Raw genomic sequence first — 27,677 nt, 5'->3', positions numbered from 1 at the left:
AAAAAACGTGTTTATTTATTTATTTGAGGTATTACACACATTGGTGGGCAGTGGGGGAGCTTAATGCATGACCCAGCCACCGCCCACCTCAATACGGCGGGCGGTGGCTGGGTCATGCATTTATTGCCTGGGGGCACACATTGGTGGGCAGTGGGGGAGCTTAATGCATGACCCAGCCACCGCCCGCCTCAATACGGCGGGCGGTGGCTGGGTCATGCATTTATTGCCTGGGGGCATACATTGGTGGGCAGTGGGGAGCACATATTGGTGGTCAGTGTGGTTGCAAACTGTACAAATACTCACCAAATATCCAACAAAACAAAAATCCAGTGTGCAGGCTCCCAAAGTGCGACTGACTTGCTCCATACACGATGCTGCACAAGATGGCGATGGGGCGTGTCCAGGCTTCTGTCAGTCAAATTCTGCATTGTGTGATGAATCGTACGATTCATCGTGAGGAAAAAAACACTCACGATCGGCGTCCATCGGGTTCATGGTTGGCTAATCTGCCCTACAGCACGGCAGATCAGAAGATGCGATATACGACGAGCGGGGCCGCGCATCGGCATCGTGCTCGTGAGTATAAACTCACGATTTGTACTTTTTTTACCCGATTTGTCGTTACGATTCGTCGAAATCGCCCAAATCGTGTAAAATGTCGCTATGTGTGTGGGCACCTTAAGTCTGCCCCCTTCGTGCCTAAACCAAACCCTCCCCCCCTTCGTGCCTAACCCTAACCACCCCCAGTGGTGCCTAACCCTAACCTTCCCCTCTAGGGGTGCCTAACCTTAACCTTCCTCCCAAAACCTAACCCTAACGCCGCTATGCTCCCTTAACGTAACCCTCCCCCCAAGGCTAACGTTAAGGGCGCATCGGACTTACCTCGTTAGGGCTGGCGTCTTTCAGCATTGGGATTAAGATTGGCGTCGGTATTTCAACGCCTATCTTAAGTCCCTTGTCGGGATTCCCCTGTTGGTATTGAAACCGGCGGCCATAACTACATCCCTGTTTAAAGCCTTATGTCCTGCACCAGTATTTTATAGAAGTTGCACACAGCATAAAAGCACAATGCACTACTAACTTATTTCTGCATGTGTGGAAAGTGTTCTTCATACATGCTTTGTATTTTCTGTCATCCAGTGCTCATCAACCTGGAATAAGTACAAATTGTTCCCCCCCCAATATTCAATACTCCAACTTCAAATCAAAAATCTGCAGAAATGAAAAGATTTTTAGGAAGTTTTATTTTTATCAATTCCTTACAAAGGAAAAGAAAACAAAAAAAGAAAAATCTGATTCACCAAATCCCTTTTTCAATGTTCCACAGAACCAAATTAATTCTCTATACATCCAGTAAGTGTCAATAAATTAAAGGAATTTACAGGAGCGAGACACAGGCCTTTCACAGTGACGGGCAGAATAGAATATAAAGGTCCAAGACAAAGCATTTATGGAGTACAGCGGGACGGTGCATTGATTGGCCCTGTCCACTTATAGCAGTGTGAGGAATTTTCCCTTCATGGGAAAAGAAAAAAAAATAAAATAAAAAGTTGGGTAGAAGTTGCTCTTTCTTCAGACTCTCACTTCTATGAATTCCAATTTAGAGAGGCCCCCCTCTCGCGCACACAGACCTTCTTGGTGTGCACACATGCGTGGTGGGGGGCTTTCATGACGCTGTTCAGGAGGAGATGGTGGGAGAAGATGGGGGGAATCATACTCCTCTGATGCCAGGTCCGGTACATCATCAGATTGAGCATCAGAGCTTTCCAAGTCACTGCGAATGCTCTCAGGCTGTGCCAGCGTAATATCACGAGGAGCTCTTTGGCCTCTGCAAGCATCATCTTCCTCCCCTTCCACAAGAGGAGCTGCAGCATGAAGAGATTCCTCAGTGCTGCTCTCACTCATCAACTGGTATCGGGAAGGTTTGGCCTCGATGTGAACTTGAATCTCCAGGTTATTGACCTCCCTACACAGAACAAATAGAGGGCAGGCAAAAAATTAAATACACACATGATAAAATGGCAAGGAGTTACAACAAGCAAGACTAACTGGTAAATTGGACTACAAGTAAATGAAACAAATGTAAATAACTGGTTTAATCCAATATCTTCATATCAAGTAAATTTCTCCTAGTCTTACATATTCTCTGTATGTACGAATACCTTCTACAAGATATTAATAAACCAGTCATTTTTGCCCTATTAAACTTCAAATGATACCCACCCCACACAGCCCTCCCCTGCCTTCCTTTTGTGAACGTCTGTCCGGGTCTGATTTTTACACCAGAAAGAGGCAGCAGGGAGTGCAATCACAATGCTAAAGGATGCAACTGATGGAGTCCTGCCATAGTATAATTACTATGACACAGACAAAGCATGCAGCTGTCACCCTGCTGGGAGACACAATCAGCAGTTCACAATCACTTCCACTTTAGTTCTATAAAACACTGCCAGCTAATCAGTGAAAGCACAGCTCGTCACAAACATAATAATACCTTAACGGAACGTTATCTCTCATAGGCTCATGAAGAAACTAAGAGCGGACTGATTAATCGTATGACGTATAAGGTTACATGCTTGTGGAGCAGATTTTGTAGCACTAAATGATATGTAACAAGACAGGTATGTTGTCAGTTGCATAAACACATACAAATACATTGGTGCAGAATAACTTACAAGCTACACTGGTATTTTGGCTGTGGCATACTGCTAACCTCTTCATGACCAGACAGATTTTTAATGCATTCCAATGTGGGGGAATTCAATTAGCCGCAAGTCCCATTGTGGAATAAGGAAGTACAGCTATATGCTGCACTTATGGTAGCTCCGGACTCAGTAGGCCCATAAAGCGGTGTACAAAAAGTGCGGGGCATGATCAGCTAACTGAATTCCCCCCAGTGTTTACTTATCAGGAATTATGTCACAGGACTACATGAATTAAGATGTGGCATTTGAAAGCAGACACTTCTCAGCAGGTTTGAGCTCGAAATTAAAACAGTACTAATATTAAGTACAAAGCACGGAGTAATTTTGCACTAATTAGTGCTGCTTTAAATTTCAAGCTCAGTGTCTCAACTTCGTCAATCTATAGCCCTTAGTCAGGGACCGGTAATTTTATATTGTATTTCTCAGAACAGACTGAATGAAAAAGTTTTATTTTATGGGTGATTTAATTTTTTTCCCTCCAAATGTAATTATATATATATATATTTTTATTAAAAGAAAGAAGATCCCACACCACATAGCTCTGATGTTGCCCATAGTTATATTTACATAATTAGAGCAACCCCAGGAAAATAATAAAATAATAATAAAAAAAAAATACATATATACACACACAGTTGCGGTAGGGGGTCCCTCTAGCACACTAGTCCAGGGTTTTCGTGCAGGCTGGTCGGAACCAGTTTTATTTTGCAATATAAACAAAACATACAAATAAATCCTAGCCCATCTGGGCACTAACTAGACAGGTTATTCTCTCTCTACAAGCAGCAGGGCCTACTTCCTTACCACAAAAAACAAACGCAGCACTTTCAAATATCACAGGGTCTCTGAACAAACCTCAGTGTCTGTTCTCCCAGGGCATGTGAGACACTCAACCAAAACCTTAACACAGCTATATGAACCACATGCAGGTGCAACTACTAATCAGCCTGCTCTCAGACTGAAAGGCCCAACACCTGAAATGGCCTGTGGATGGAGCCCTCCCGTCTCTTCTCACATCCACACCCCTAGGACCCATTATCTGGCTTTTACCAAAAGCTGACATTTCTGGTCTGTTTGGCATAACAGACTTTTCCTGGGGTTTTTAAAACATATGATAGGAATCTGGGACACACATATATGCCATCCCAGACTTCTCCAGTGCTTCTATCACATATCCCCCCCTTTGTTGCGACCTGTGGGGCAGAACAACTGCAACCCCCAAACAATAAACACGCGACAAAGCGTCTGCATTGGCCAGCTGGCTTCCTGGCCTGTGTTCGATTGAAAACAAAATTTTGCAATGCCAAGAACCACCTTGTTATTCTCCCATTGCTCGCTTTGTTCTCGGACATCCATTTCAAAGGGGCATGGTCAGTGATCAGCCTGACTTCCTTTCCATCGAGTAGAACCTGAGAGTTTGTAATGCCCACTTTATGGCCAACGCTTCTTTCTCGACCATAGCATAGTTTCTCTCATGTACATTCAATTTCCTGCTTAAGTAACAAATAGTGTGTTCTTCACCTTCTTTGCTCTGGGACAGGATCACTCCTATGTCTACATCTGATGCATTAGTTTGTACAACAAACTCCCTGTCAAAATCAGGGATCATCAGAACTGGTTGGGTACACAATGCAATTTTAACTCCTGAAAATCCTTCTCTGCTGCTTCAGGACTCCATATAACCATGACCATCCTGTTTGCCTTTGGCAAGGTCAGTCAGTGGGATTGCAATGGTGGCAAAATTGGGTGTAAATCTCCTATAATACCCATGTATCACTAAGAAGGCTCACCTGCTTCTTATTCAGGGGTCGTGGCTAGTTTTGTATTGCCTCAATTTTATTAAGCTGTGGCTTTATCAAACCTCTGCCAATGGTGTATCCAAGATACTTTATTTCTTCCATCCCTAGGCAACATTTTTTTGGGTTAGCTGTCAAACCTGCCTTATAGATGGAGTCCAACACTGCTTGTACTCTGGGCAAGTGAGACTGTCAATCAGGACTATGAATTACCACATCATCTAGATAAGCAGCAGCACACTGTCTATGGGGCCTTAGAATTCTGTCCATCATCCTTTGAAAGGTAGCCGGTGCCCCATGTCACCCAAAGGGCAACATCTTGTATTGGAAGAACCATTCTGGTGCAGAAAAAGCTGTCTTTTCTTTGTCATTCTCAGTTAACGGTACTTGCCAATACCCTTTGGTTAAGTCTAGAGTGTTTAAATACCGGGCTGTTCCTAGTCTTTCAATTAGTTCATCCACCCTAAGCATTGGGTAGGCATCGAATTTTGACACACTGTTCAATTTTCGGAAATCGTTGCAGAAACGCACACTTCCGTCGGGCTTTGGAATAAGCACAATGGGACTTGACCACTCACTATGCGATTCTTCAATTACACCCAACTCCAACATTTTCTTAATTTCTTTAGATACTGATTCTCTTTGGGCTTCTGGTAACCTGTAGGGCTTTAAGTTAGTCTTAACTCCTGGGTCAGTGATTATGTCATGTTAAATGACTGTGGTTTTCCCCGGTATATCTGAAACAAAACCCTATTTTTGATAAGAAATTCCTTAACTTCCTGCTGCTGAACTGCCGACAGGGTTTTAGCTACTGTCATTTCGGGAACCAAGGGCCCTGGGTTTACTGGAGGGGCTGGGATGGCTGACAGAGCTGCTCTATCCTTCCAAGGTTTTATAAGATTTACATGGTATATCTGTTCTGGCTTTCTTTTCCCAGGATGGTAAACTTTATAATTAACCTCCCCCACTTTTTCTAGAATTTCAAAGGGTCCTTGCCACTTAGCCTGAAGTTTATTTTCTACTGTGGGGACCAACGCCAACACTCTGTCCCCAGGAGCAAAGACGCGTAACTGAACATTGCGGTTGTACATCCTCTGCTGCGCCTGTTGGGCCCGTTCCAAGTGCTCTCTCACTAATCGGCACTACAGCAGCAATTCTTTCCTGCATTTGGGAAACATGCTCAATAACAGTTTTATACGGACTATTCTGCCACTCCCATGTCTCTTTGGCAATGTCTAGTAATCCCCTTGTGTGTCTCCCGTACAACAAATCGAAAGGTGAAAACCCAGTGGAGGATTGGGGAACCTCTCTTATGGCCAACAACAAATAAGGCAATTAGTAATCCCAATCTCTACCATCTTTGTCCACTACTTTTCTAAGCATGTGTTTTAAAGTTTTGTTAAACCTCTCCACTAACCCATCGGGTTGGGGGTGATACACAGCAGTTCTTATTAACTGATCAATTTTAATCAGGCGGCGGCATAACTCATGATTTTTGACATAAATGGGGTACCTTGGTCAGTCAGGATTTCCATAGGTATTCCCAACCTGCTACAGACATGGACTAATTCTCTAGCAATGGTCTTTGTTGACATATTGCGCAATGGTATCGCTTACGGGTACCTGGTAGCGTAATCCATTATCACCAGAATATATTGATGGCCCCTGGCTTTTTCTACCCCTAGGTGACCTGCAGTTATGTGACCATGAGCCAGGTCTAACATGGTTCTTCTATATGCCTTTGGAACTATTAATTGTTCCACAACATCTTCCCCTTTCTTAGTCACCTGATACAAAAAATCCTGGCATACTGCCATGTGAGGATATGACAACGGACTATCAAGGTCTACGGATTTAGTATCAATCACTTTTACATTATCCCTGGCTTTTACCAGAGTAGGGTCATTTAACTGCTCCACGGCAAAGACCTCTCTCCTGACCTCAAGATCAGGCAGACGATCAACTGGCTCCATAACACTTCCCATCTCAGTAGGAGGTACATCACTTGGCGAGCCACCATCATTCTCAGCATTCTCTGGTTTGCCAATCATGCTCGAAAAGGGGAACACCTCAGACTCAGAAAAAACTCCCTCTGCTACTGCATCAGTAACCTCCTTAAATGGGTCGGGGTTATTTACTTCTATAACAAATCGGCTTTCCCACAACTTCCAGAAGTGAGCAAAGTCTCTCCCCAATATTGCATCATACATCAAGCCATGCACCAAACCCACAGAGACTATTGCGGAACCACATTGTGTTTCTATGTTCACCTCTGCAGTAACATAATAATAACGAGTATCCCCATATATGCAGGTCACACCAACAGTTTTTCCCTTACGCTTCAAGGAGTTCACCAGTTCAGCTTTCACAAGTGTAACCAGGCTGCCAGAATCTAACAGAGCCTCTACTCGGTTGCCTTCTACAGTAACTATACACATTTGCTTATCTGTCCTAGCTTGTCGGTCAGCAGTACAGGCTGGCTGTGTAAAGAAAGACATTCTGCGATTGACGTAAGCAATACTTAATACCCCCTGAGAGACTTAGGTTTAGGCAGCGGGATAAGGGGGGTTAGGTTTAGGCACTTAGAGGGGGGTTAGGCACCCCTAAGGGAGAGTTAGGTTAGTCAGCCGTTGGACTGCCCCGCGCCATTTCCCCCCTCCAGGAGGAGCACCACAACTACATTCCTGCTTCTCTGCTCTGTCTCTCCCCAAAGAGGTCAGCTACCTACCAGCATCTCCCTCTTAACTCCTTTGTTTTCTCTCCCCCCTCCTTTCTCTGCTCTTACCCAGTCCCCCCGCCTCTGCGTGTCTTTCTCTACAGCCCCTCCTCTACCTGAAAATCCTTCCCCAGGGTCTCAGGCATGTAGTATTACATAGATACATACTTATTTTTGTCTACCAAAATTTTAAATTATGTATGAGAGTATAAACCAGCAATATTGAAAGTTGTTTGGCTACTAATCCACAAACAACTAGTGTGTGTTATTTGTAGCAGTTATAAGATAATCAGCATTACAGATACAGGAGTCCTTTAAGTGTTCAAAGTGTCATTAAAAAGTATCAGAGGCTTCAATAGGTTGACACTAAAAGGTATTACATTACTCAGTGCTTACCTTTCCTGTGGGTTGTATGAACTGATGATTGAGCCAGCCATGGCTCTTGTGCTGGCACTATCACTGACTGCTCCCAGGCTCACAGAATCCTTCTGGCATGTGTCTTTCTGTACATCTGCCTGAACCTCTAACCTGCATGGATGAGGGAGTGTCACAATCATTAGTAGCAGATTCAAGAATGAGGCACAGCAAATTATATTGCCCAGTAATCACACCCCGCCATACCAGTCTAAAACCATTACATATTAAACAGACAGTCACAAAATGGTTCATTTGAACCAGAGAGGAAGACGAGAACAAAAGAAAAAATAAAAAGCATATAAACACACACATTATAATAGATAGATAGATATCTATATCTCCTGTAGCCAGACAAAGAAGTGCATTCAAAACAGCTTGTCATCTACTTAAAGTGGAGTCGACCTCTCAACTCACTAGAAACAACTGACATTACTAAAGGACGTCATGGCTAAGTGTTCATGAAGCGCTAGTTCTTAAGAGATTTGATAGACTGTATTTTCATTAATATTGCCTCAACCCACAAAATATCTGGCTTTAAGTAGGTGACAAAGTACATTTTAAACAGTAGCTTCTCAAGGAATTAGTAGATGTATGCCACATATCCTCTACACGACTCGCTCCATGAGCGATACCGTGTAGTGTGTTCAATGTCGTTAAGGACACACACACACTGAACAATATCATTCATGATATCGTTCAGTGCCGGCACCCTCCCTCATTCCCAAACCTGCACAACCTGACTGTATCTTCAGGTTGGACAGCAGATTCGGGCAATGAGCCTTGTCGTAAACAACCAGCGGGAGCACACTTCGCCGGTCGTTGACTGTATATCCACTAGACGATATAATGAACTATTACGATATTGTTAAATATATCGTATAGTGGATAAGCAGCTTAAGGGGTCTATTTACTAAGCCTTGGATGGAGATAAAGTGGGCTGAGATAAAGTACCAGACAATCAGCTCCTAACTGCCATGTCACAGGCTGTGTTTGAAAAAATGACAGTTAGGAGCTGGTTGGCTGGTACTTTATATCCATCCACAGTATCTAAAACCAAGGCTTAGTAAACAGACCCTTAAGTTCTTAGGGACCTATTCATTACACTATAAGGAGCCGGGTGGCCCCCGATAATTAAGTTTCTAATTCTCTGCAAGCACCAGTGCAATTCAACATTGCTCAAGTGCAGGGACAGCTGATCCGAAGACTGACTCGGCAGTGCTACTGAGCATGCGTGTGCGACTTCTAGCGGAAGGAACAGAGTAGCGATGGAGGGATCCTAATGGATTCCTTTTTGCTACCGATGCGGGAACAAGCGTCATCTGAAGATGGCAGAGGTTCCCACAGTCAAGTGCCGAAAATATTGTATTTTTGGAGCTTGATGAATTTAGGTCCCTATACTAGTGTATGGGAACAAAGTGCCAGATAGGGCCTGAAAGTTAAGCAGCAGCATTAGCTTTATAATGAATGGTCCCCAAAACTAAAAAAATTCTACAAAAGTAGGTAAAACATTACATTTTCAGCTGCTTTTGTAGAAATTAAGTGATGAATTGACCCTTTAAAACACTTATCTCTAGATAATTTTAATAGGAATATGTATCATTCAATTAGAAAACAGCTTAGAGCTCGATATGGGTTTGCCTCTCTCCAAATACAAAAGAACCAGGGATCTCAGAGATCGTAAAATAGAAGAAATTAAAATGTTAAATAAAAACACGTTTTACATTTACCCAGTTACACAAATAAATTCTAAAAAATAAATAAAAAGAAAGGTAAACATTTGTGTAACACGTATATGAAAAGCACACCATAAATCTATGGTCAAGCAAATGTTACAAAGTTTTGTTAGTCAAAGATAAGCAGCCTGAAGGACAAAGAAATTCCAATCTCAAAAAAAAAAAAAAAAAAAAAAGACACAAAAATAAATTAATCTGGAGCTTAACCTCCCAAATGAAAGATACTATAAATTATGTTATGACTGCAGCCTTACATAACAACGTGGGAATTATACCATACCCACAAAACAATGTAGGAAAAAAAAAAAAAAGTAATTCAGGGCGCAGTCATGCTTAACCATTTAATCATACACAAACCATATATAATATCGACAAATGACCTTGGCGCTAGTTTGACTTCTTTGAGTCCATCTATTTATTTATATAATGTGTGTCAAAAAGGCATTAATTTCCTTATTTATTACCATTAATCAGCTGCATGTCCACTAAAGAGGCGCGTGAATACCCCTATACAAACATAAATATATACAAAAAACTAGGACTGTGCTCTAATACATTCTACTTGTGAAATGGCAGAAAAAGAATCCTATAGCAGTCAGAATTACCATTACACTTGTCCAGAGGACTTCTTCACAGAAACTGGCGTGTCACCCGGTCCCATTTATTGCAAGCAGGAGAGACATTGTACCTGTACGGCACTGCTGTTACATCCACTGATTGGCTCAGGTCACGCCGTCCAGCCCGAATATCTGGAGAACCATAGGAGCCAAGTGAGACTGCCGGTGCAGTGAATAGGCTTCCTTGGAGCTTTACAAGCAACCAGGTACACGTTACGAGGCCAATATTGAGGCACCTAACCACCAATTACAGCACCCTGTGGTGCAAAGATGGAAATTCTATTGGGTGCATTTATTCCTGCATACGTTATTGACTACGGATTTGTCATTTTTCCTATTTTTACTTCCTATTTTTATTTTTTATCTATTTTTTTCTGTCTGTATTCTCGAGTTATTGGAACTCTAATATAAAATAAGGAAACTTTGTAATCAAGGAGAGCACCATCTATACTTCTGGCAGATAGCATCTGCGGAACGTTACTCTTTGAGAAATATATACAAGAAATTTTCCATATCAGGGCCGTATTCAATTTGAGGCGAAAAGTCAGTTTCCGCGTGTTTCTGGAGGAAACTTTTTGCCGATGACGTAATTTTCGCCTGTTAGACTTTTACCCCGTAGTCAATTTGAAAGTCTTTCCGCAGAGGCGGAAAGTCAATGCAATGTAATAGGAAGAAAAGTTTCGCCTATGAATGGGAGGCAGAAAAAAGTGCAGAATTGGGGTTTTGGGGGTGCAACGTTGCGGGAACCACTGTGCAGCCTTCAGACAGTCCCCCAAAGGCAAACTGTCAAAAAAATTAACACCACTTAAGGACACCCCAAAAAATGACTTTGAAAAAGGGGGCAAAAAAAAAATAAAAAATGTTGGGGTACAAACTTAAAAACTAGCGAACTTGATTCTGGAGGGGTCCCAAAGTATGCCCCAAGTGTTTTTTTCTCTTTATTGCAGGTGTTTGCGGCAGGTGGATTTTTCACGATTTTTTTCAACTTCACTTTAGCAACTTTTAAATATGCTGGCCCCCATTTTCAAGTACCCCAAATTTGCTGGGATAACGTATTTTCTTGAAAAAAACAACAAACTCCTAAATACTATTCTGCACCACGTATAGAAAAACGCTATTTAGCAGCTATTGAGCCCGTTTAAAAACACCAAATACCTTCAGCAAGCCAAATCGGGGGGTACCATAGGGAACCCCCATGTCAGAGCATCTTTTGGGGGGTGTCAGGCTGATTTCCCCAAAACAGACAGTACTTTCCGCCTGTTTCAGTTTCGCCGGGTCCCGTTTTCACGTACTTCCATACTGAATACTGGGTAAAGCAGGGACGGGCGCGATACTTTTCTGCCTGCAAAACAGGCGAAGTAGGCGGAAAGTCCGGGCCGCGAAAAAGTATCGTAGCTCAGCTCATATTGAATACGGCTCTCAGTCTGGTCATATAGTCGGACGTATTCTGATACAGTGGTCTATTAATGCTGCATCATATTGTGTATTGTAATTTTATTGATATTGTATGTTTTTTTATGTGATTAAACACAAGTGTAATGGTAATTCTGACTGCTATAGGATTCTTTTCTGCCATTTCACAAGTAGAATGTGTTAGAGCGCAGTCCCAGTTTTTTGTATATACAAAATATATAATACAATACAATAAAATATGCAGGTAATCACTTGACCACTAATAGCATATACTCTGGAATCAGCGAGAACAAAAACAAATTCAAATCAGAAAAAAAAAAAAATGGTCTCCTGGGGAAGCTGCCTATAGTTTGACAGGTGGAGAAACGCATAGAGACGTCCTGCTACTACAATCACTGACCAGTCACTGCTAATTTCACCCTGCCTGGAGTTTCAGCATTGGAGCTGCAAGTTCATAGCGGTGGTGGGGAAAGTTTCATTTATCTGACCAGCACACTGATCAATACAAGGATCATGTGGAAGGCAACATTTAGCCTGTGTATTGAGACGGCTCATGTATTAACATTTGCATGTCAAAAATTCCGATTTATTTGGAGACTGAAGCTATATATAGCGCACCCTAACAAAAAGGATTGTGTTGTAATTTATTTGAGGAACAGTATCTAATACAGAACACTAACGTGATGGAATGATACAATTTACAGAAGGAAAACAAATTCCTTGCTGGATACAAATGTATTGCTATTTCAACCCTTGATGTGTTACCAAATGATTTTAAGATACACAAAGCTGTGTCATGAGGACTATTTTTTTTCTGACTGAATTTGTTTTTATTTTATTTTTGCTCGCTCTTTCCAGAGTATAAGCTATTAGGGAAGCGGTCAAGTGAGTGTCTGCATATTTTAATGTATTATATTATACTGTATATGTTGGGTATAATTATATATGCAAGTATGACATCACCCTGAATTACTTATCTTTTAAATTCCAATCTCTACTACTTTTTTTGGAAAACCCTAGTGGATTTCTGCTCAATCTACTCCCAGGCAACCAGGAGAAGTTTCATAATGAGGAGTGATGGTGACCAGAAAGGAGCGGATTGGACAAGCCAAGTATTGTTCTATAATGCTCACTTGTAAGCGATATTGATCCCCTCCATAACATCAAGCAAAATAATATTCATTCCTGCCCTACATCCTTAATGCTCTTGCAGATGAACATGTTAAGTGATACCTGCAATATTTGGCTCTTCCTCCACTCAGCATGCCGCCAGTTAATGTGCCACTTGTTAAGGTACCCCCAGAGAGAGCTGCAAAGCTGGCCGTTTCACTGTAGTTTCCCTGCAGAACACTTAATCCATCAGTGGGGCTTCCGCTTGTGCTCAGGACACTAGTCAGACCCTCCATGCTACTTTCCCCAATGCTTGGGTTCTTCAGTGCACGCCATGCATCCGCCACTATACGGAGAGAGGGAGGAAAAAAAAGGGATCAAGTAATTGATATTCCAGGGAAAAAGACCAATTAATGGGTCTGTGTAACTGCTTGCAGATAGTACTGCAATTTTAAAGTTTGTAAACATATTATATAAATTGATTTGCAAACTACTACCTGTAATTGGCCCATCTTCTTCAAAGTCAATTTTCACCCCTTTGCCATTTCCTGTGCTAACGCCACAGCCTCCTCCACGGCATAATGACACTGGCACCACTCCATACACATAAGCTAGCATGATGGGGACACCTATTCCTAAGACGATACACAAAAAGGTCAGGAGAGATAAGGTTGTGGACGTTACATGAAGCTGGTTTCTCCTTCCCCAACACTTACCAACACTGACTGCTGCCACTACAGGGGATGCAATCACAGACAAAATAACACCTCCTGTCACAGCCAAGTTCTTCTTGTGTTTAGACGTTTTTTTGTTCTCAAAGCGGCCATGGATCTATAGAAAAAGGATATAGAACAAGACGAGACCAGCCCAATATGTGAATAACGAAGAAAAAAAAAAAACCCCATATAGATTCTAAAGAATTAAATCTACTTCTGTTACCCCCCCATTTTAACCAACCTTTCTGCCTACGTAAACAGGGATCCCTATGACCATAGCAGGAATGGCAATTCCAGCAATTAAGGATATGCCAACTGGAGCTCCAATCAGTGTGCCCAATTGCCAGATGATTTTCTTCTTCTTGCTCCATGGCTTTTTACCCCAAAATGTACACCCTGAGGGGCTGTAAAAGGTTAAAGAATATACAATTAGTGATTGATTAAAAATGTCCTCAGACATTAAAGTTGTATTGTATTGTATGATTACCTGAGGTAGTGGAGGTCAGAGATCTCCTTCATACATAGCCAACAGAATTCACAGCCACACACTGCACAGGTCATGTGATTACAACTCCCATCATTCATCTTGATGATGTACGCACTGCACCGGGGGCAGGATTTCATGTCATCAGCTGGGAAAATGATAGGTTTGTCAGAAGGCCACTGCTGCAAGCAATTTCCTCAGTTCCTCAACATCTAACCTCTTGTTTGACCTTGCCCTACAACGTTCCATGCAAATTGCGACAACAAAGTGGCAGCTGCTAAAATCAATTTGGCAATATTCTTCAGGTGCATGAAAGAGAGGGGTCATACTAAACAAATGCATGTAACAAATATCTCTGAATTTCTATTACCATATAGCTTTCAAGTATTGTTGCAGGTACAATTTTGTGTGTGCTGGAGGACACCCCTCTTTGTTTAGTATGAACCCTCCCTTTCATGCACCTGAAGAGTATTGCCAAATTGATTTGAACAGCTTCCACTAAAGGCCCCCCATACATCAGCGATTGCAGCAATTGTGCAATTTGCATCAATTGTGTATAAAAATCTTTCCCTTTTTCACACAATCGATTGCAAATTGCACGATTGCTGCAATCAATTGCTGATGTATGGGGGCCTTTAGTTGTGTGTTGTTTTGAGAGGCATAGATGGAACCAGCATTTGGAGGGCATGCTGGATCTTATAGTGCTAATTGGAGGTCCCAGGGTGACTCCCAGGTAAGCTGGCTCTCAATTTGGATGTATTTCTTTATGTGCCTTTACCATGAGGCCTTACAATAGACAATTACATGGCCCAGAGTGGGTACGGTTATAATGCAGTGTAGGGACCACCAGTATCAGAAAAGCCGTGAAGTTGGCCTGGTGGCTTACCATGTATATTCGCAAATGCATGCAACAAATATCTCTGAATTTCTATTACCATATAGTTTTCAAGTATTGTTGCAGGTACAAACCTTGTGAGATTGCAAAAAAACAAAACACATTGTACAGCCATCATTTAAATACATACCTGAACCAGATTCTTGACCATAGCTGATGCCAGAAGGGTGTTTTCGGCGTACACCAAATGATGGTGCCCGCTGCTGACGTGCCATGTCACAGGTTTGATTTGGGTGCCACACATGCTTGCAGTGGTAACAGAATTCAGTTTGGCAGCCTTCTCTCTCACAGGTCAGCCTGGGACAGCTGGCGCACCCATAGGCAATCACTGCATAACTAAAACACATGGACCTGGTCAGGAAACTTCATTAGAGATTTGTAGTGTTTAGGAAACAAAAACAGTTCTTAAGAATGTTTTCAAAAATAAATTCACAATTGATATTCAAGTACTTAATATGATATTGGTGCACAATACCTTACTATTGTAAATCATGACATACATTTGTAAAAATTAGAGCTTCTCTTATGTCTATATATCCTATTTATAATGTATTCAGAAATCAGTAGTTATATGTTGGATTTAGAAACAATCCATAGTAAAGAGTCAAGTCAGTAAGTATTTTAGGAGGCCACCATTGGAAATATATCCCTTTCCTGTATACTCTGGCTTCTGCAATTCAGAGGTGTTCTTTAGTAACATTTCTCAAAGCCACAAAGAATTGCAGATAGGTACTTTAGAGTAATGCCTATAAATTGGCCTCAAAATTCAGAGAAAGTTAAAATTAATTCAGCCAATGGTCCTAAATTATTCATCCACTTAAATATGCTCATCCTCTGGAGAGAAGAGCAGAAATTAGCATTAACTGCTATCTCGGTCTCTAATTGAACAGATCCAGGCACTTTACTCGAGAGAAGAGACTGCGCGATACAACTCAGGGGTGATTGAATGTGCGCCAAAACATCCACATGGTTAGAGGCATAATACATCTGAAAGGGACATATAAAGTGATATATCGGTGGTTCATACTACCACAGTTTAGCAATCCCAGCCTCACTTGACTAGTAGTTTAAATAAGGAGCTTTTGGGCCAAGTGGAGAATTCTCCAGGAACTAATGGTACATACACACGGGTCAATCGACAATGATAATGATATCGTTGTACGATCTCCTAGGTGTGCTGGATGTTTGATATCGAACATCCAGCACACCATGAACCCACCAACGATGGCCAACGTTCATGGGTCCCTTTAGTAACCTGGTCGATATCGACCAGGTTGGCCTGCATGCACGGGCAATGGATGAGATCGTTATTGTCCATACGTGCATCACAGGTCGCTGGCCACTGAAAAATACACGATATGATAGATATCGTTGTCGTTTATTTTAAACGTACAGTGTGTATGCACCATAACAAATGGCACTGACCACAAGAAATAGTTCCAGCATTTTCACATACTCAAATCACTTTGTTTATCATATGTACTTCCTCAGAGAAACATATAACCCTATTATCACCCAAGTCTGAGCTGAATTCAACAAGCAGCACTCAAAGCTCACTATACATACCAGGCAAAATTTAAGTTTGACTAATAAAAAAACAAAACAAAAACAATACAACATTTCAAGTTGGCCTAATTCCATATAGCAAAGGTTACCAAACTCCACCATTACAGTCCAGATTTTCAGGATATCCATGCTAGAGTCCAGATGGTTAAATCAAAGTGACTGAGGTACTAATTTAGGGCCTGATTCAGACCCACTCGCAAGCGGCTATCCGCTCGCAAGTGGGTCGATGTTGTGCACTGCGCATGCGCACGACGGCAGGAGCTCCGTCGTGCGCATGCGCCAGACGCGACGAGCGAAGGACTTTCCTTCGCTCGTTGTGTCTGATCAAAGGGGGCGTGCTGTCGATGTTGATTGACAGCACGCCCCCTTTGGTGGGCGTGCCTCCCTGATGGCGGCGTTCCCAAGGGAACGCCTACTGTCAGAAGCCGGCCCACTGAGATCACTAGTGATGTCAGTGGGAGTGATTTTGGCTCTGATAGAGCCAAAATCACTCCGGGCCTTGCGGTTGAAAAACTCAACCGCAGGCTCCGGCTCGCAGTGGCGATGGTCGCGATGGTCAACACCATCGCAGCCATCAAACTGCACGCTCATATAGGCTGTGGGTGGTGACCCACTGCTATACGAGCGTCCAGGAGGACGCTCCATAATTATGGAGGGCGGCCCTCATTCAGAGCGTGCGCTCTGCTCAGAGCGTACGGCTCTGAATGAGGGCCTTAGTCACCTGTGCTAAAGCCTGGATATCCTTTAAACATGGACTGTAATCGTGGAGTTTGGAACCTCTGCCACAGAGTAACATCTGACATCACAATTTGGGACATCATGCAACTGCCACCACCTAATGCTCAGTCTGGGGCTACAGCCTCACTTGTCTCCACTACCCTCTTCCCACAAAGACACTCGGGAAGCAGATTGATCATTAATTCAGTGTTCTCCCCAGGCTGTTTTTTGCGGGTGCACCACACGGCACTTTGGGAGCCTGCAAGTGGGGACAGTATCTGGGAGCTGTATAAAAAGGTCCAGATCCTACAGACTTTGCAGTTTTTTCATAATCAAGACAACTAGGGCCTCTAATAAGAAGAGGAGAATATATAAAATGTTATTTCAAGTTTAAATCATAGGGTCAGGGTTTAAAACATTTTATTTATTGCTATTATTAAGGCCCCCACCTGGCTATTTTTTTATGCCACCCGCCTAGAAAAAAATTCTGGGGAGAACACTTAATTGCTTGCACTTCTACAAATATACAATTTAAAATCTTTTCATTTAAATTCTCAATAGGTTTTGCACAGAGTACTGCAAATAGGATTTTGTGTTACTCAGTTCCATTCAGATGCCGGATCTGTGAGAAACCGATGGAGGTGACTAGTCAAATACACTCCCTGATAGATTATAGCAAGCAATCACACATAGGAAGGGGGGGGGGGGGAATTCAATTGTTAGCTCTGGGCGTCTAATGCTGGGCATACACTATACCAGAGGTTCCCAAACTTTTTTGAACCAAGGCACCCTAGAGTATCAGCATTGTTTTCACACCACCTCTAAGCCAAACGTTTGAGAAATTCAGGGAAAAAAAATATATAGTAAAGTTGTAATATGAAGTAAATTGTACTTACCGGTCATCCTTAGGGTCAGTTATGTAGTGGGGGACAGGTTTGTGCTTCAGTTTGTCCACATATTTACATTGCATGAACTATGAATAATTTTATTTGGTGCTGGACCACCAACCTGAGGCACCCCTGCAAGTGTCCCAAGGCACCCTTGGGTGCCACGGTGTACAGTTTGGGAACTACTGTACTATACAATTATCTGTCAGATATCTGCACAACCTGGCCGGTTGGAATGAAAACCTGGTAATGTATGGGAGCTAATGACAATCGACCATTTGCTGAGAAACACTGGAAAACAGACAAAAACGGTCATTCAGACAAATTGGTTAAAACACATGAATTTATCTAGTTTGAACAATTGTTTTTTGGCAGTTTTCCAGTGCTTAAGACCATATGATCGACTCATTAGCTCCCATACATTACCAGGTTTTCATTCCAACCAGCCAGATTGGACAAGATATCTGACATATAATTGTATAGTGTATGCCAAGCATAACTAATGGGCGTCTATTGGAGCAATTCAATTGTTGCTCTGATCAGACGCCCATTAGAATTTTACATGACTAAAAGAAGGACAGGGTTTAGACACGAAAAGTGGCTAAGCCCATCTAAAATCCCGGTTTAGGCGTCTAAAGTCCTGGTTTGAGTATCTAAACTAAGGACTTGTCACACTTTTTTTTTTTCACACCTCCGGAGGCTGCGAGAAAAAGTGTGACTGGCGTGGCTAATGGGCGTCTGATCGGAGGAACAATTGAATTGCTCCAATGATCTTCAGGCTAAACATGCTGCAGACACAAACATGGATGAGCTTTGAGTCCACATTTGCTCTCCATTACATATTATCCCTTGTATCAGCCACATGGCATGTAGTACACCATTTTGATCCAGACACATTTTTATAACAGGAACTCCATAATTTTATAGTGGAAGTTCCCCCCCATCCTATCAAATAGAGAAGAAACAATATTGCTTCACAAACACAATACCTTTTTTCTTTTTAAGTTTAAACTGTGCACCATATTTTACTAGTGATCAAACCACACATTACATAATGTGCCATACAATAGGACTTCAGGGATAAAGTCTCTTTTCCCCTTGATGAAGTCCTATTGTATGGGTGAAACAGGTTGAAGCTCCATATATGCATTGGCTTTCATGGATGCTCGGCAGTATCCATAGGACCAGATTCAGAGGTGCATGCAGACGCAGCGGCATATTTTGCCTCAGACGCACACTTATGATAAGACCACGACCGATGATCTTCCTACCAAGACCCGGCCTACTGGTGCACCATCAGTCGCAACATCAAAACTTGCACCAGCCTTACACAAAACATCGTCCGCTTGCGTGCACCTCTGAATCTGGCCCTTATAATGCATTTCACATTCTATAGGATCCAGATTATTATTTGGTGATGTACAGAGATATATGAATATTTTAAAAACAAAAAACTTATTATAAAAATACTACATTTAGGCCACTTTTTTCAATGTATTGTATAAACTAGGTATAGCGATAACAAGAGGACCCTCTATTTCGAACTAGAGAATATATAAAGAAACTAATTTAATATCTTTTGGTATACACAATTATTGCATCTTTCGATTTTTTTCCACTACTATGCATCTCCTGTTCACAATTTCCTATACTTTGTCTAATGTTCTTATTGTAACGACACCTCTGTGTATAGCAAACAGTGAGTCACCATAGCACAGAAAGACTAGTAACAATAAAGCTCTACGGAAGAGTTCTATTGCAAGATAAAAATGGACTTAAAAGGAATTACAAGGTTCGAAATCCATTATTTGGTATATGTAGGATAAGGTTTAACATAAGGTTACCCAACAGTGGCCAATGTCATTAATATACGGGAACTTGATGTGGGATGACAATTTTGCCTCTTATTATAACTATTTTTTGCTATTTTGATCTAATTATTATTTGTTATTTCTAACATCAGGAAAACTAAGATTAACATTTATTTTTCCTGTTTGTATTATTTCTAATAACATTTTTTTTTCTGTTTTTTTTTGTGTGGAAATAATTCAAAATCATTAAAAATAATACATTTTAATTAGTCGACATGTTTTGTTTTTATCATGCCACAATTAGGTCACAAATTAATATGTTGTACCCATTTTTCTGATCTTAAGAATCATTGATTTGTTGTCCCTGTTCAAACTCTATTGGCCAAATGGAAAATAGAATTCTTATAAATGGCAAATGTGACGCAACATAAATTGTTATTTCCAGGATTTTATAAATGATAATAATTTGGTGGTATTTGAATATAAAAAAAAAAAAAAAAAGTAGAATTAAATTCAGCACATTTGTTGTGTGTGTGTCTGTGTGGTGAGTGTAGTACACCAAGGTCTGCCAAGATAACATGGAACATGAAATCATGGCGCAGCAGCATAATTACCCTGGAAAGTTTTTTCAAACGTTGACAGTCTGCCAACCAATACTAGGAGTGGACAGAGAACAGGTTTTCAAACTCGGTCCTCAGGACCCCACACGGTGCATGTTTTCCAGGTCTCACAGAATTACAGGTGAAATAATTAGCTCCATCTGTGGAACTTTTAAAATGTGTCCGTGAGTAATGATTACACCTGTGCACCTGCCAGGAGACCTGCAAAACGTGACCTGTGTGGGCTCCTGAAGCCCGAGTTTGAGAACCACTGGGATAGAGAAAGGGCTGTGCATGCTCAGACATTAAAATCGACAGTAACTATGCAGGTAGGTTTCACACATATGCCTCAAAATATTAGATGTACAGCCTGGAACAGATTGTACAGATCAGAGTTAAGTAGCAGAGCAGAGTACAGGGACACTACCTAATAAAAATATATTCTTTAAAACCCATTAAATGTACAATGTATTAGCCTCAGGTATTGACCTTCAATAACGAATACACTTCTTATGACCCATATTAGTTCATTTATCTTCGTTCCTCAGTACATGCACAAATATTAATACTGGGAAGCATAGTAGCAAAGTAGTGTCTCACATATTTTGGGTAATACACTTTGAAAAATTGGGGTCCTACTCCACTGTTTTTGAGTCCAATCACATTATTTGGGGTGAGGGCAGGCAGCAGTAAGGACAGTGTTGGGGGCAGGTAGCAGTTGGGGTACAGGGGGTTAAGGACAAGCAGCAGTTGGGATAGAGCTGGGCAAGAGGGGAGTTAGGGCAGTCAGAGCTGGGGGTAGGGAGGGGTAAGTACAACCAGCAGTTGCAACCGTGATGCGGGCAAGGGTCAGGTAGTGCTGGGGGTGGGAAGGGGTAAAGGTGGATAGCAGCTGGAGCAGTACTGGGGGCAAAGAAGAGGTTAGTGGCAAGCAGAACTAAGGTTAGAGAGGGGACATGGGTAGATAGCAGGGATAGCATTGGTGGCAAAGGGGAGGTTAGGAACAGGCAGTGCTGGGGTTAAGATATTTATGCTGTGGAACTGTAAAGTAATTTCAGTATCTGTCCTGACAGCTGCACACTACCACTAAGGTAGTTTACAGCAAGGTAAATCCAGTATCCCTGCCTATAGTGATGTGTATTTATTATGGAAATAAACACAGTATGGAGGGTAACCTATGGCCTGTGGGGCGATTTCAGAGATTGTCTGGGGTTTTGATTAGTATTAGATGGTCACCATGGACCAGGACAGCTGTGTAGTGAGCACTGACTAAGGACACTAAACTCTGTGGCAGCTGGAGAATGGAATGCTAGCTCTGTAGCTCAAAGCAGGAATCGGTGTCTCAGAGGAATGATAGCATCATGCTCTGAAAAAAATGCTTTATATGAATAATACAGATGCCCTATGGTGGTATGTACGTGTCCTCTCCCCCAGCACTCCTCACATACACGCTGTTACTAATGTAACACTGTGCATGCATCATTACCACCTGCACCTACAGTTTGTGTTGCCAGTCTGCAGAAGGTGGAAGCCTGCGGGGAGGAGGGGGAGCCACGGAGAGGAGGTTCAGTAGAGAAGAGGCACAGGGAGAGTCCGAGGGAGCGGGGAGTGGCAGCTGCAGTAGGCGCCGGCGGACGAGGGGATTCCGGGAGCTGTAGTTCTCACGTCTCCAGCCAGCCGGTCTGTGTCCAGCGGGGGAGGAGATGCTTCCAGCAGCAATAGGCTGATGAGACTCTGCCGGCGGTGATTGGCTGCTGCGGCACTGCACACAGCACACACAGCGCGTCCTGCAGGACCCACTGAGTTTTAAAAACTGGATCCCCAACTTCCTGTAGCACGTAAAAACGCACTATAGCGCGTATTTTGCGAACCCTGCTACTGTTCTCCCTGTTTGGATGGGATTTCTAAGGTAAGGACCCAATACATCTGACGACAGATTGCCCGATCCTCCAATCAGGAACACCGATCCGCCGGTCATTGATGCTAGCCAATCCGTCAGAAGGTCAGCGAAATTCTACATGTTTTGTCACTGATTGGCAAATGACTATCATACTGTGATCAGCAAATAAGTAAATTCCAACGTGTTGGATTTTACAGATACTCCAACCCCGGCATCTGAGGATCTCTGAATTGCAAAAGTCAGTCGCTGGTGTATGGGGGCCAATACTCCAAAGACTCCTAGGCTAATTGGCTTCTGATGCAATTCACCTGTGTGTGCCCATGTGGTAGATATATTAACTATTCCCTGTAAGGCACTGAATAATATGTATCTGCTATATAAATAAAATTGTGCAAAAGCTAAAGTGGTTTCCAACATGGAATAACTGCCATGAGTAATCTTTAAATTTAGTGTATGTTGCTTTTATAGGACGTATACAGTAGTTTTTGTTTAAGCTAATTTGTATTTCCATAATGCCAGCAAACTCCAAAATGCATTAAAGTTAGGGACAAATACAGTAGTTAAAACAAGACTTAAGTTAGGTACACACTATGCAATTATAGATTGGATCGAGCAGCCGATTTTGGGGTATAGCCGCAAATATTAAGTATCCCCTAATGTATAATGGAGGGATCGCAGTAGATATCTCCAATATCTGCTGCTGCCCCTCCATTTTCGCCACCACCGCAACCCCATAGGTTTCTATAGAAGATGCGATGCTGTCAAATTTATCAAGTTCAGGAATGCTTTGCATTATGGGCTACACGTCGCAAACTGTCCGGGAGAGGGCTCCATAGGAACCCTCCCCCAGCAATGGTTGCGGCGCATGCATGGTCTGTAGACCACGATTTCGCAGGATCCCTGGCACAGGAGTGAAGTGACCTCTGATGGGGTCATTTCACAGGGATGGGCTCCTTTCAGAGCCCCTGTCCCTGCGGGTGCAAATGCACACATGCAGACGGTATGATTGCATCCTGCAATGCGATCATGGGCGCTGATATGGCTTTGCATGAACTGGGTAGAATAGTCTAATGCTGGGTAAACACTTGGCAATATATCGCGAGTACATTGGTGGGTGAGTACACCGGATAGGTCTGTGAATGTAAGTCACAGACATATCAGGTCGGTGCATCTGGTTGTGTGTACAGGCGACCCGTCAAAGTGTGTACCCAGCAGAAGGCTAATAGGGTGGTTTGGTGACTTTGTTAAGATTGCCTAAAGAGGTGAGTGTAAATGGCTAGGGATAAGCATTGTTGTATTAGGAATGGAATTACATTTCTGCAGAGTTTTAAAGGGTGTTAATTATGCCAAATATACCCCAACAAGATATATTTTGCAAAAATAACCCTACCTTTTACACTTACAGCTCTAGTAGATTCTTCATGTTCGGTGGGTTGCACGCCTGACCTGCAATAGTCTATCTGCACAAGTGCAATGCAAATGTATTTGAAAAGAGCACAGATTTACAGACAAGTGGTGTAGGTCACAAGATGAAGCAGGAAAAGTATATCCTGCACTTTTAACTGAATCCTCCCCCCCCCCCCCCCTCTACAGTATCCTATCCTTTAATGAAAGATTGCCCAGTGTGAAGAAGTATAAGCAGTAACTTTATTTAAAAAAAAATAAAAAAAATAAGGGATTAGTCTATATGTATGAAAATAAACTTTGAAGCAAACAAAATGACTGCTTGTAGCTATTGCAAGCTGTACGATGTATAAAAGAACTGTATAACTGACTACCCAATATTTATAGCCTAAGAATCCGATGGACAGGGTTGTATTTAATACAGTATATTGTGTTACAGTCTCACAAAATACTCATAGTAACATATCTACTCCTGTTGGGGCTTATCCAAATAATTAGCTTTTGTCATTTTTAAATGCCTTCATTACTCACTTTAGCATGCTCATACTATAAACTGCAGCACCATTCAAACATTGCTGAAGGTGAGCAGCACAGCTCCCAGCTCTATATCAGTACTGGAATCCCACTGTAACAGAACAAATGGTGACAGCACCTGAGAACAAAACCCACCAAAGTAACATAATGGTGAAGGCAGGTATTGGAGAGGGAAGATGGGTATTAAACAGAAATACACATTTATAAAACATGGATAAGCCAGCATTGATCATCTGTAATCCAAACCAAGCATATATGGTTTTCACTAGTTTATTAAATTGGTAAATACTGGTAGGTGACTACAATGAGTCACACTCATTCAGAATCATTTCCCTTTATACAGTTATCAAATGAGCCTGATATATCACTCTTTTATTGCTGTATATCAATGGCAGACAAATATCTAGTATTGAAAACGTTTAGATGCACTTGAGTGTCTATTACACATATAATGGTATTTATGAAGCAGTGTCTATTGCAGACACACGTTAGCCTGTTTCACTACATACTGCTGCCATCACCTAATACCCCCACTGCCACTGACATGGTCGCCAGCTCTCATATTTGAGCTGCCACTATACATGCCTATCATCACTTTGCAGTCAGAAGAGAGGAGGGGTAAGAGAAATGAAAGGGCGAGTAGACACCACCAATATCTGTAAGAGGCTGCCCCATGTACACCTCCACCACTTATTATATCATGTTCCCGATCCCATCGCTACAGCTATTAGCACCATCTACTACTAGGGCTATGCCCCCGCAGGCAGCCAGGAGCAGCTCTCACCCGCAGTCCGGGGCAGGGCACCATCTGCAGTCCGGGTCGGCCGCCAGGCAGCGGCGTAGCAGGAACTCCTCGTACTTTCGGGTGAGCGGGGGGTCGCGCAGGATGGCCCGGACATGCTGGGGGCTGAGCCGCTCGGCACACTCTGGGCACCGCAGGTTCACCCGGCTCTCGGTGATCTCAATCCGCAAATACTGGCGCAGGCAGCGTAGACAGGAGCGGTGTCGGCAGCTCAGTATCTCGGGCAGCTCCTCCGGGGGCTGCCGTACCAGGCACAGTGGGCACTCAAGGAGCGAGTCTTGGCCTCCTGGGGATGAGGGTGGCACTGGGGCCGGCGCCGCCGGAGGGGAAGGAGGTGATGGCGGGGGAGATGGTGCTGGCGGATCGGGGACTGAGCGACTTCGCCCTGGGAACACATTGGGCAGTGACAGGAGGAGGCGGCGGCGCCGAGCCCCGGGGCAGGGGGGAGGCTCCGCGGAGCCCTCTGTCATGGTGAGAGAGGACCGGAGACTCCAAACCAGGAAGTGATCAGAGTCCCGGCCCGGTTTGCGCATGCGCAGCCTCGCCCGGGCGAGACCTATGACAGGCACAAATAAGAGCGCAGGGCGGCGAGCATGACGTCACCCAGAAGCTCCGTCTTATTGAGGACTGCGCATGCGCGCTGTGGAAGCTCTGCTTGTGCGTACTGGCAGCTTTGTAAAGTTACGTCATGTGATGCAAACGACCCCTTTCACTTTTACTGTCTGTGCGCTTTGTGCAGTGGATGAGCTTAGTTCCCCTTCGCCATAAGGACGTATTTATCAATATTAGTTTTACTAAAAAAAGTGAAAAAGGGTGTTTTCACATTATTGTAGTATAACATACATTTATTAAAGGGAAATTGAAGTAGTTTTCATGAAACAGTACTCCAACCCCTTCACATATTTTTAGTAAGCAGATTGCATTTCCCATACTTGTAATGGAAAATGTGAACTGCTCAGATTTACTAAAAATAAAACGTGAAAAAATACAGGGGAAAGCTCTGTGATAGTAACACCACGTCATGATGGTGTTATTTGGGCTTTCCCCTGGTTTCCTGACTCCTGCTCTCTGACAGCCAGAGCAAAGCCGGGAGCCGGGCCCCAGTGTTAAGCTTTGTGGTCTAAATAGACCACAAGCTAATTACTGTTAAAAAGAAAAACACCTGCATCCAGAGACCGGAGATCAGTGCTCTGGTGAGGTCCTCTGGGGCTCCGGCCAGCTGGCCAACTTGTTCCTGCACTGGGACCCTGGTCAGCTGCTGCATAGAGGACTTCACCAGAGCACAGAAATAAGTGTAAGTGAGGGGGGAAAGGGGGTTTGTGGGGGTGGTTAGTGGTATCCGTGGCTGTGTAGGGGGTGCGTGGGTAACGGGAGGCGATTGCGGGGGGTTTGATGAGTCAGCGGCACATGTGCGGATATTTCACTGTATTTTTTGCAAAGGACCTTTTTAGCTCCTTAGTGGTCAGGTTCTGCATATGAAGGGGATCTAGTCAGCTTTGTACAAATACACCTGATAACGCTGCTAGTTATAAAAAAATTACAAAGATTACTTTTAATAATTCCACACAAACACAGAATTTAAAATGAATGACAGTGCTTCTACTTAAAGATAAAATAATCATACATATATTTTGCCAGTGCAGACTTACATCAAAATAAGACAGGTTCTACCAACAGTAGTAGGGAATACAAAAAAAATTAATTTGTGACACCTAGTACAAAATAACAGGATAGCAGTCAACCAGTACGTTATACATACATAACGTTTTCTGCATTTTCTCCTCTCTTCTCCGACTGCTCCCCCTCCCTCTTTCTCTGCTCGTATTTATACCCTTTTATTGTTTTTACTGTACATCCAATTAATCCAATTAATATTTGTATGTACTAAGTTTTCTTCGGCCATCTGTGCCTTAGGCATAATATTGACATATTTCCGCGTTATCTTTTTTTGTTACTATGCCGGAATCTGACATGGTCGCCTATTTGGCCTTCATTTCTTTTTATTGCAGTTAAATGCTATCTCAGTTAGCTCATTTGTTTCTGTAAAAACTAAGACCTGCTGCCGTCAGCCATCCTGTACGTGTTAAACTTTAAATTTAAACCTATCAATCTTATTGCTAGAACAACTTATATAGCAGTTCAACCTATGCATATCTCCACAGTTAATCACACCTGCAGAGACATAAACACTAATCTCTACACACTTATTAATACATAATTTAACATGCTTTTAGCTAAGATATGAAACAAAATGGCTGCTGCATCAGACACACACTTGCCTACATTTAGAAAGGAAACGGAAGGTCTTATGCTCTCTAGTCCTAGAGCCATTCGACAAGTGTGGCCTTCTGCAACTCGCACAGCTATATATAACTTCTCAATGATTTAGTACAATATATGCTATAAATTGCAGCGCAGAAAATAAAGTAACATAAGTTTGTATATATTTATGAGTTGCTGAATTAATATGTATGTCCACACATTTCTGTTTATTTTCCCTTCGCCATAAGGACCTTCTTGCCCCCTATTGGTCAGGTCCTGCATGTGAAGGGGAACTAGCCATATCTGCACAAATAGGGCTATTTCCCCTTCGCAGAATGGACCTTTTTAGCCCCCAAGTGGTCAGGTCCTGCATGTGATGGGGAACTAGCCATATCTGCACAAATAGGACTATTTACCTTTCCCTGGATGGGCCTTTTTAGCCCCCTAGTGGTCAGGTCCTGCATATGAAGGGGACTGCACCTTTAGATCCCTAGTGGTCAGGTCTTTACGGCGAAGGGGAACTAGCCAGCTATGCACATATACAACTATTTCCTCTTCACCGTAAGAACCTTTTTGCCCCTAGTGGTCAGGTC

The 27,677-nt window shown here is 42.7% G+C and overlaps 1 protein-coding gene across 2 annotated transcripts; it reads right to left on the bottom strand.

Annotated features, from left to right (window-relative positions):
* Nucleotides 1-1,227: 1,227 nt before the first annotated feature.
* On the bottom strand, nt 1,228-25,397 carry RNF19B (ring finger protein 19B). 2 transcript variants are annotated; one of them, XM_088451204.1, is made up of 9 exons: nt 24,805-25,397; nt 14,733-14,938; nt 13,711-13,855; nt 13,465-13,627; nt 13,224-13,338; nt 13,002-13,142; nt 12,631-12,853; nt 7,614-7,745; nt 1,228-1,966 (listed from the first exon to the last, which is right to left on the bottom strand). In XM_088451204.1, exons 1-9 carry the CDS (start codon nt 25,353-25,355, stop codon nt 1,573-1,575), a joined length of 2,070 nt encoding a protein of 689 aa, XP_088307330.1. In that variant the 5' UTR covers nt 25,356-25,397; the 3' UTR covers nt 1,228-1,572. The 2 variants fall into 2 exon arrangements, with proteins under 2 accessions (XP_088307330.1, XP_088307331.1); XM_088451205.1 differs by having other exon boundaries at nt 13,005-13,142; nt 24,805-25,327.
* Nucleotides 25,398-27,677: the final 2,280 nt, after the last annotated feature.

The sequence above is a fragment of the Taudactylus pleione genome, unplaced genomic scaffold (genome assembly GCF_031769625.1).
Source record: "Taudactylus pleione unplaced genomic scaffold, aTauple2 ptg000541l, whole genome shotgun sequence".
NCBI lineage: Eukaryota > Metazoa > Chordata > Amphibia > Anura > Myobatrachidae > Taudactylus > Taudactylus pleione.
This window is presented reverse-complemented; position numbering and strand designations above follow the sequence as displayed.

Coding starts and splice junctions, on each gene's coding strand:
- RNF19B (XM_088451204.1), bottom strand. CDS start 25,355: ATGCGCAAACCGGGCCGGGACTCTGATCACTTCCTGGTTTGGAGTCTC. Junction 14,939..24,804: donor TGCCCTGCCCCGGACTGCGG/GTGAGAGCTGCT, acceptor CATGTGTTTTAG/TTATGCAGTGATTGCCTATG. Junction 13,339..13,464: donor CTGTTTACGTAGGCAGAAAG/GTTGGTTAAAAT, acceptor CTTTTTCTATAG/ATCCATGGCCGCTTTGAGAA.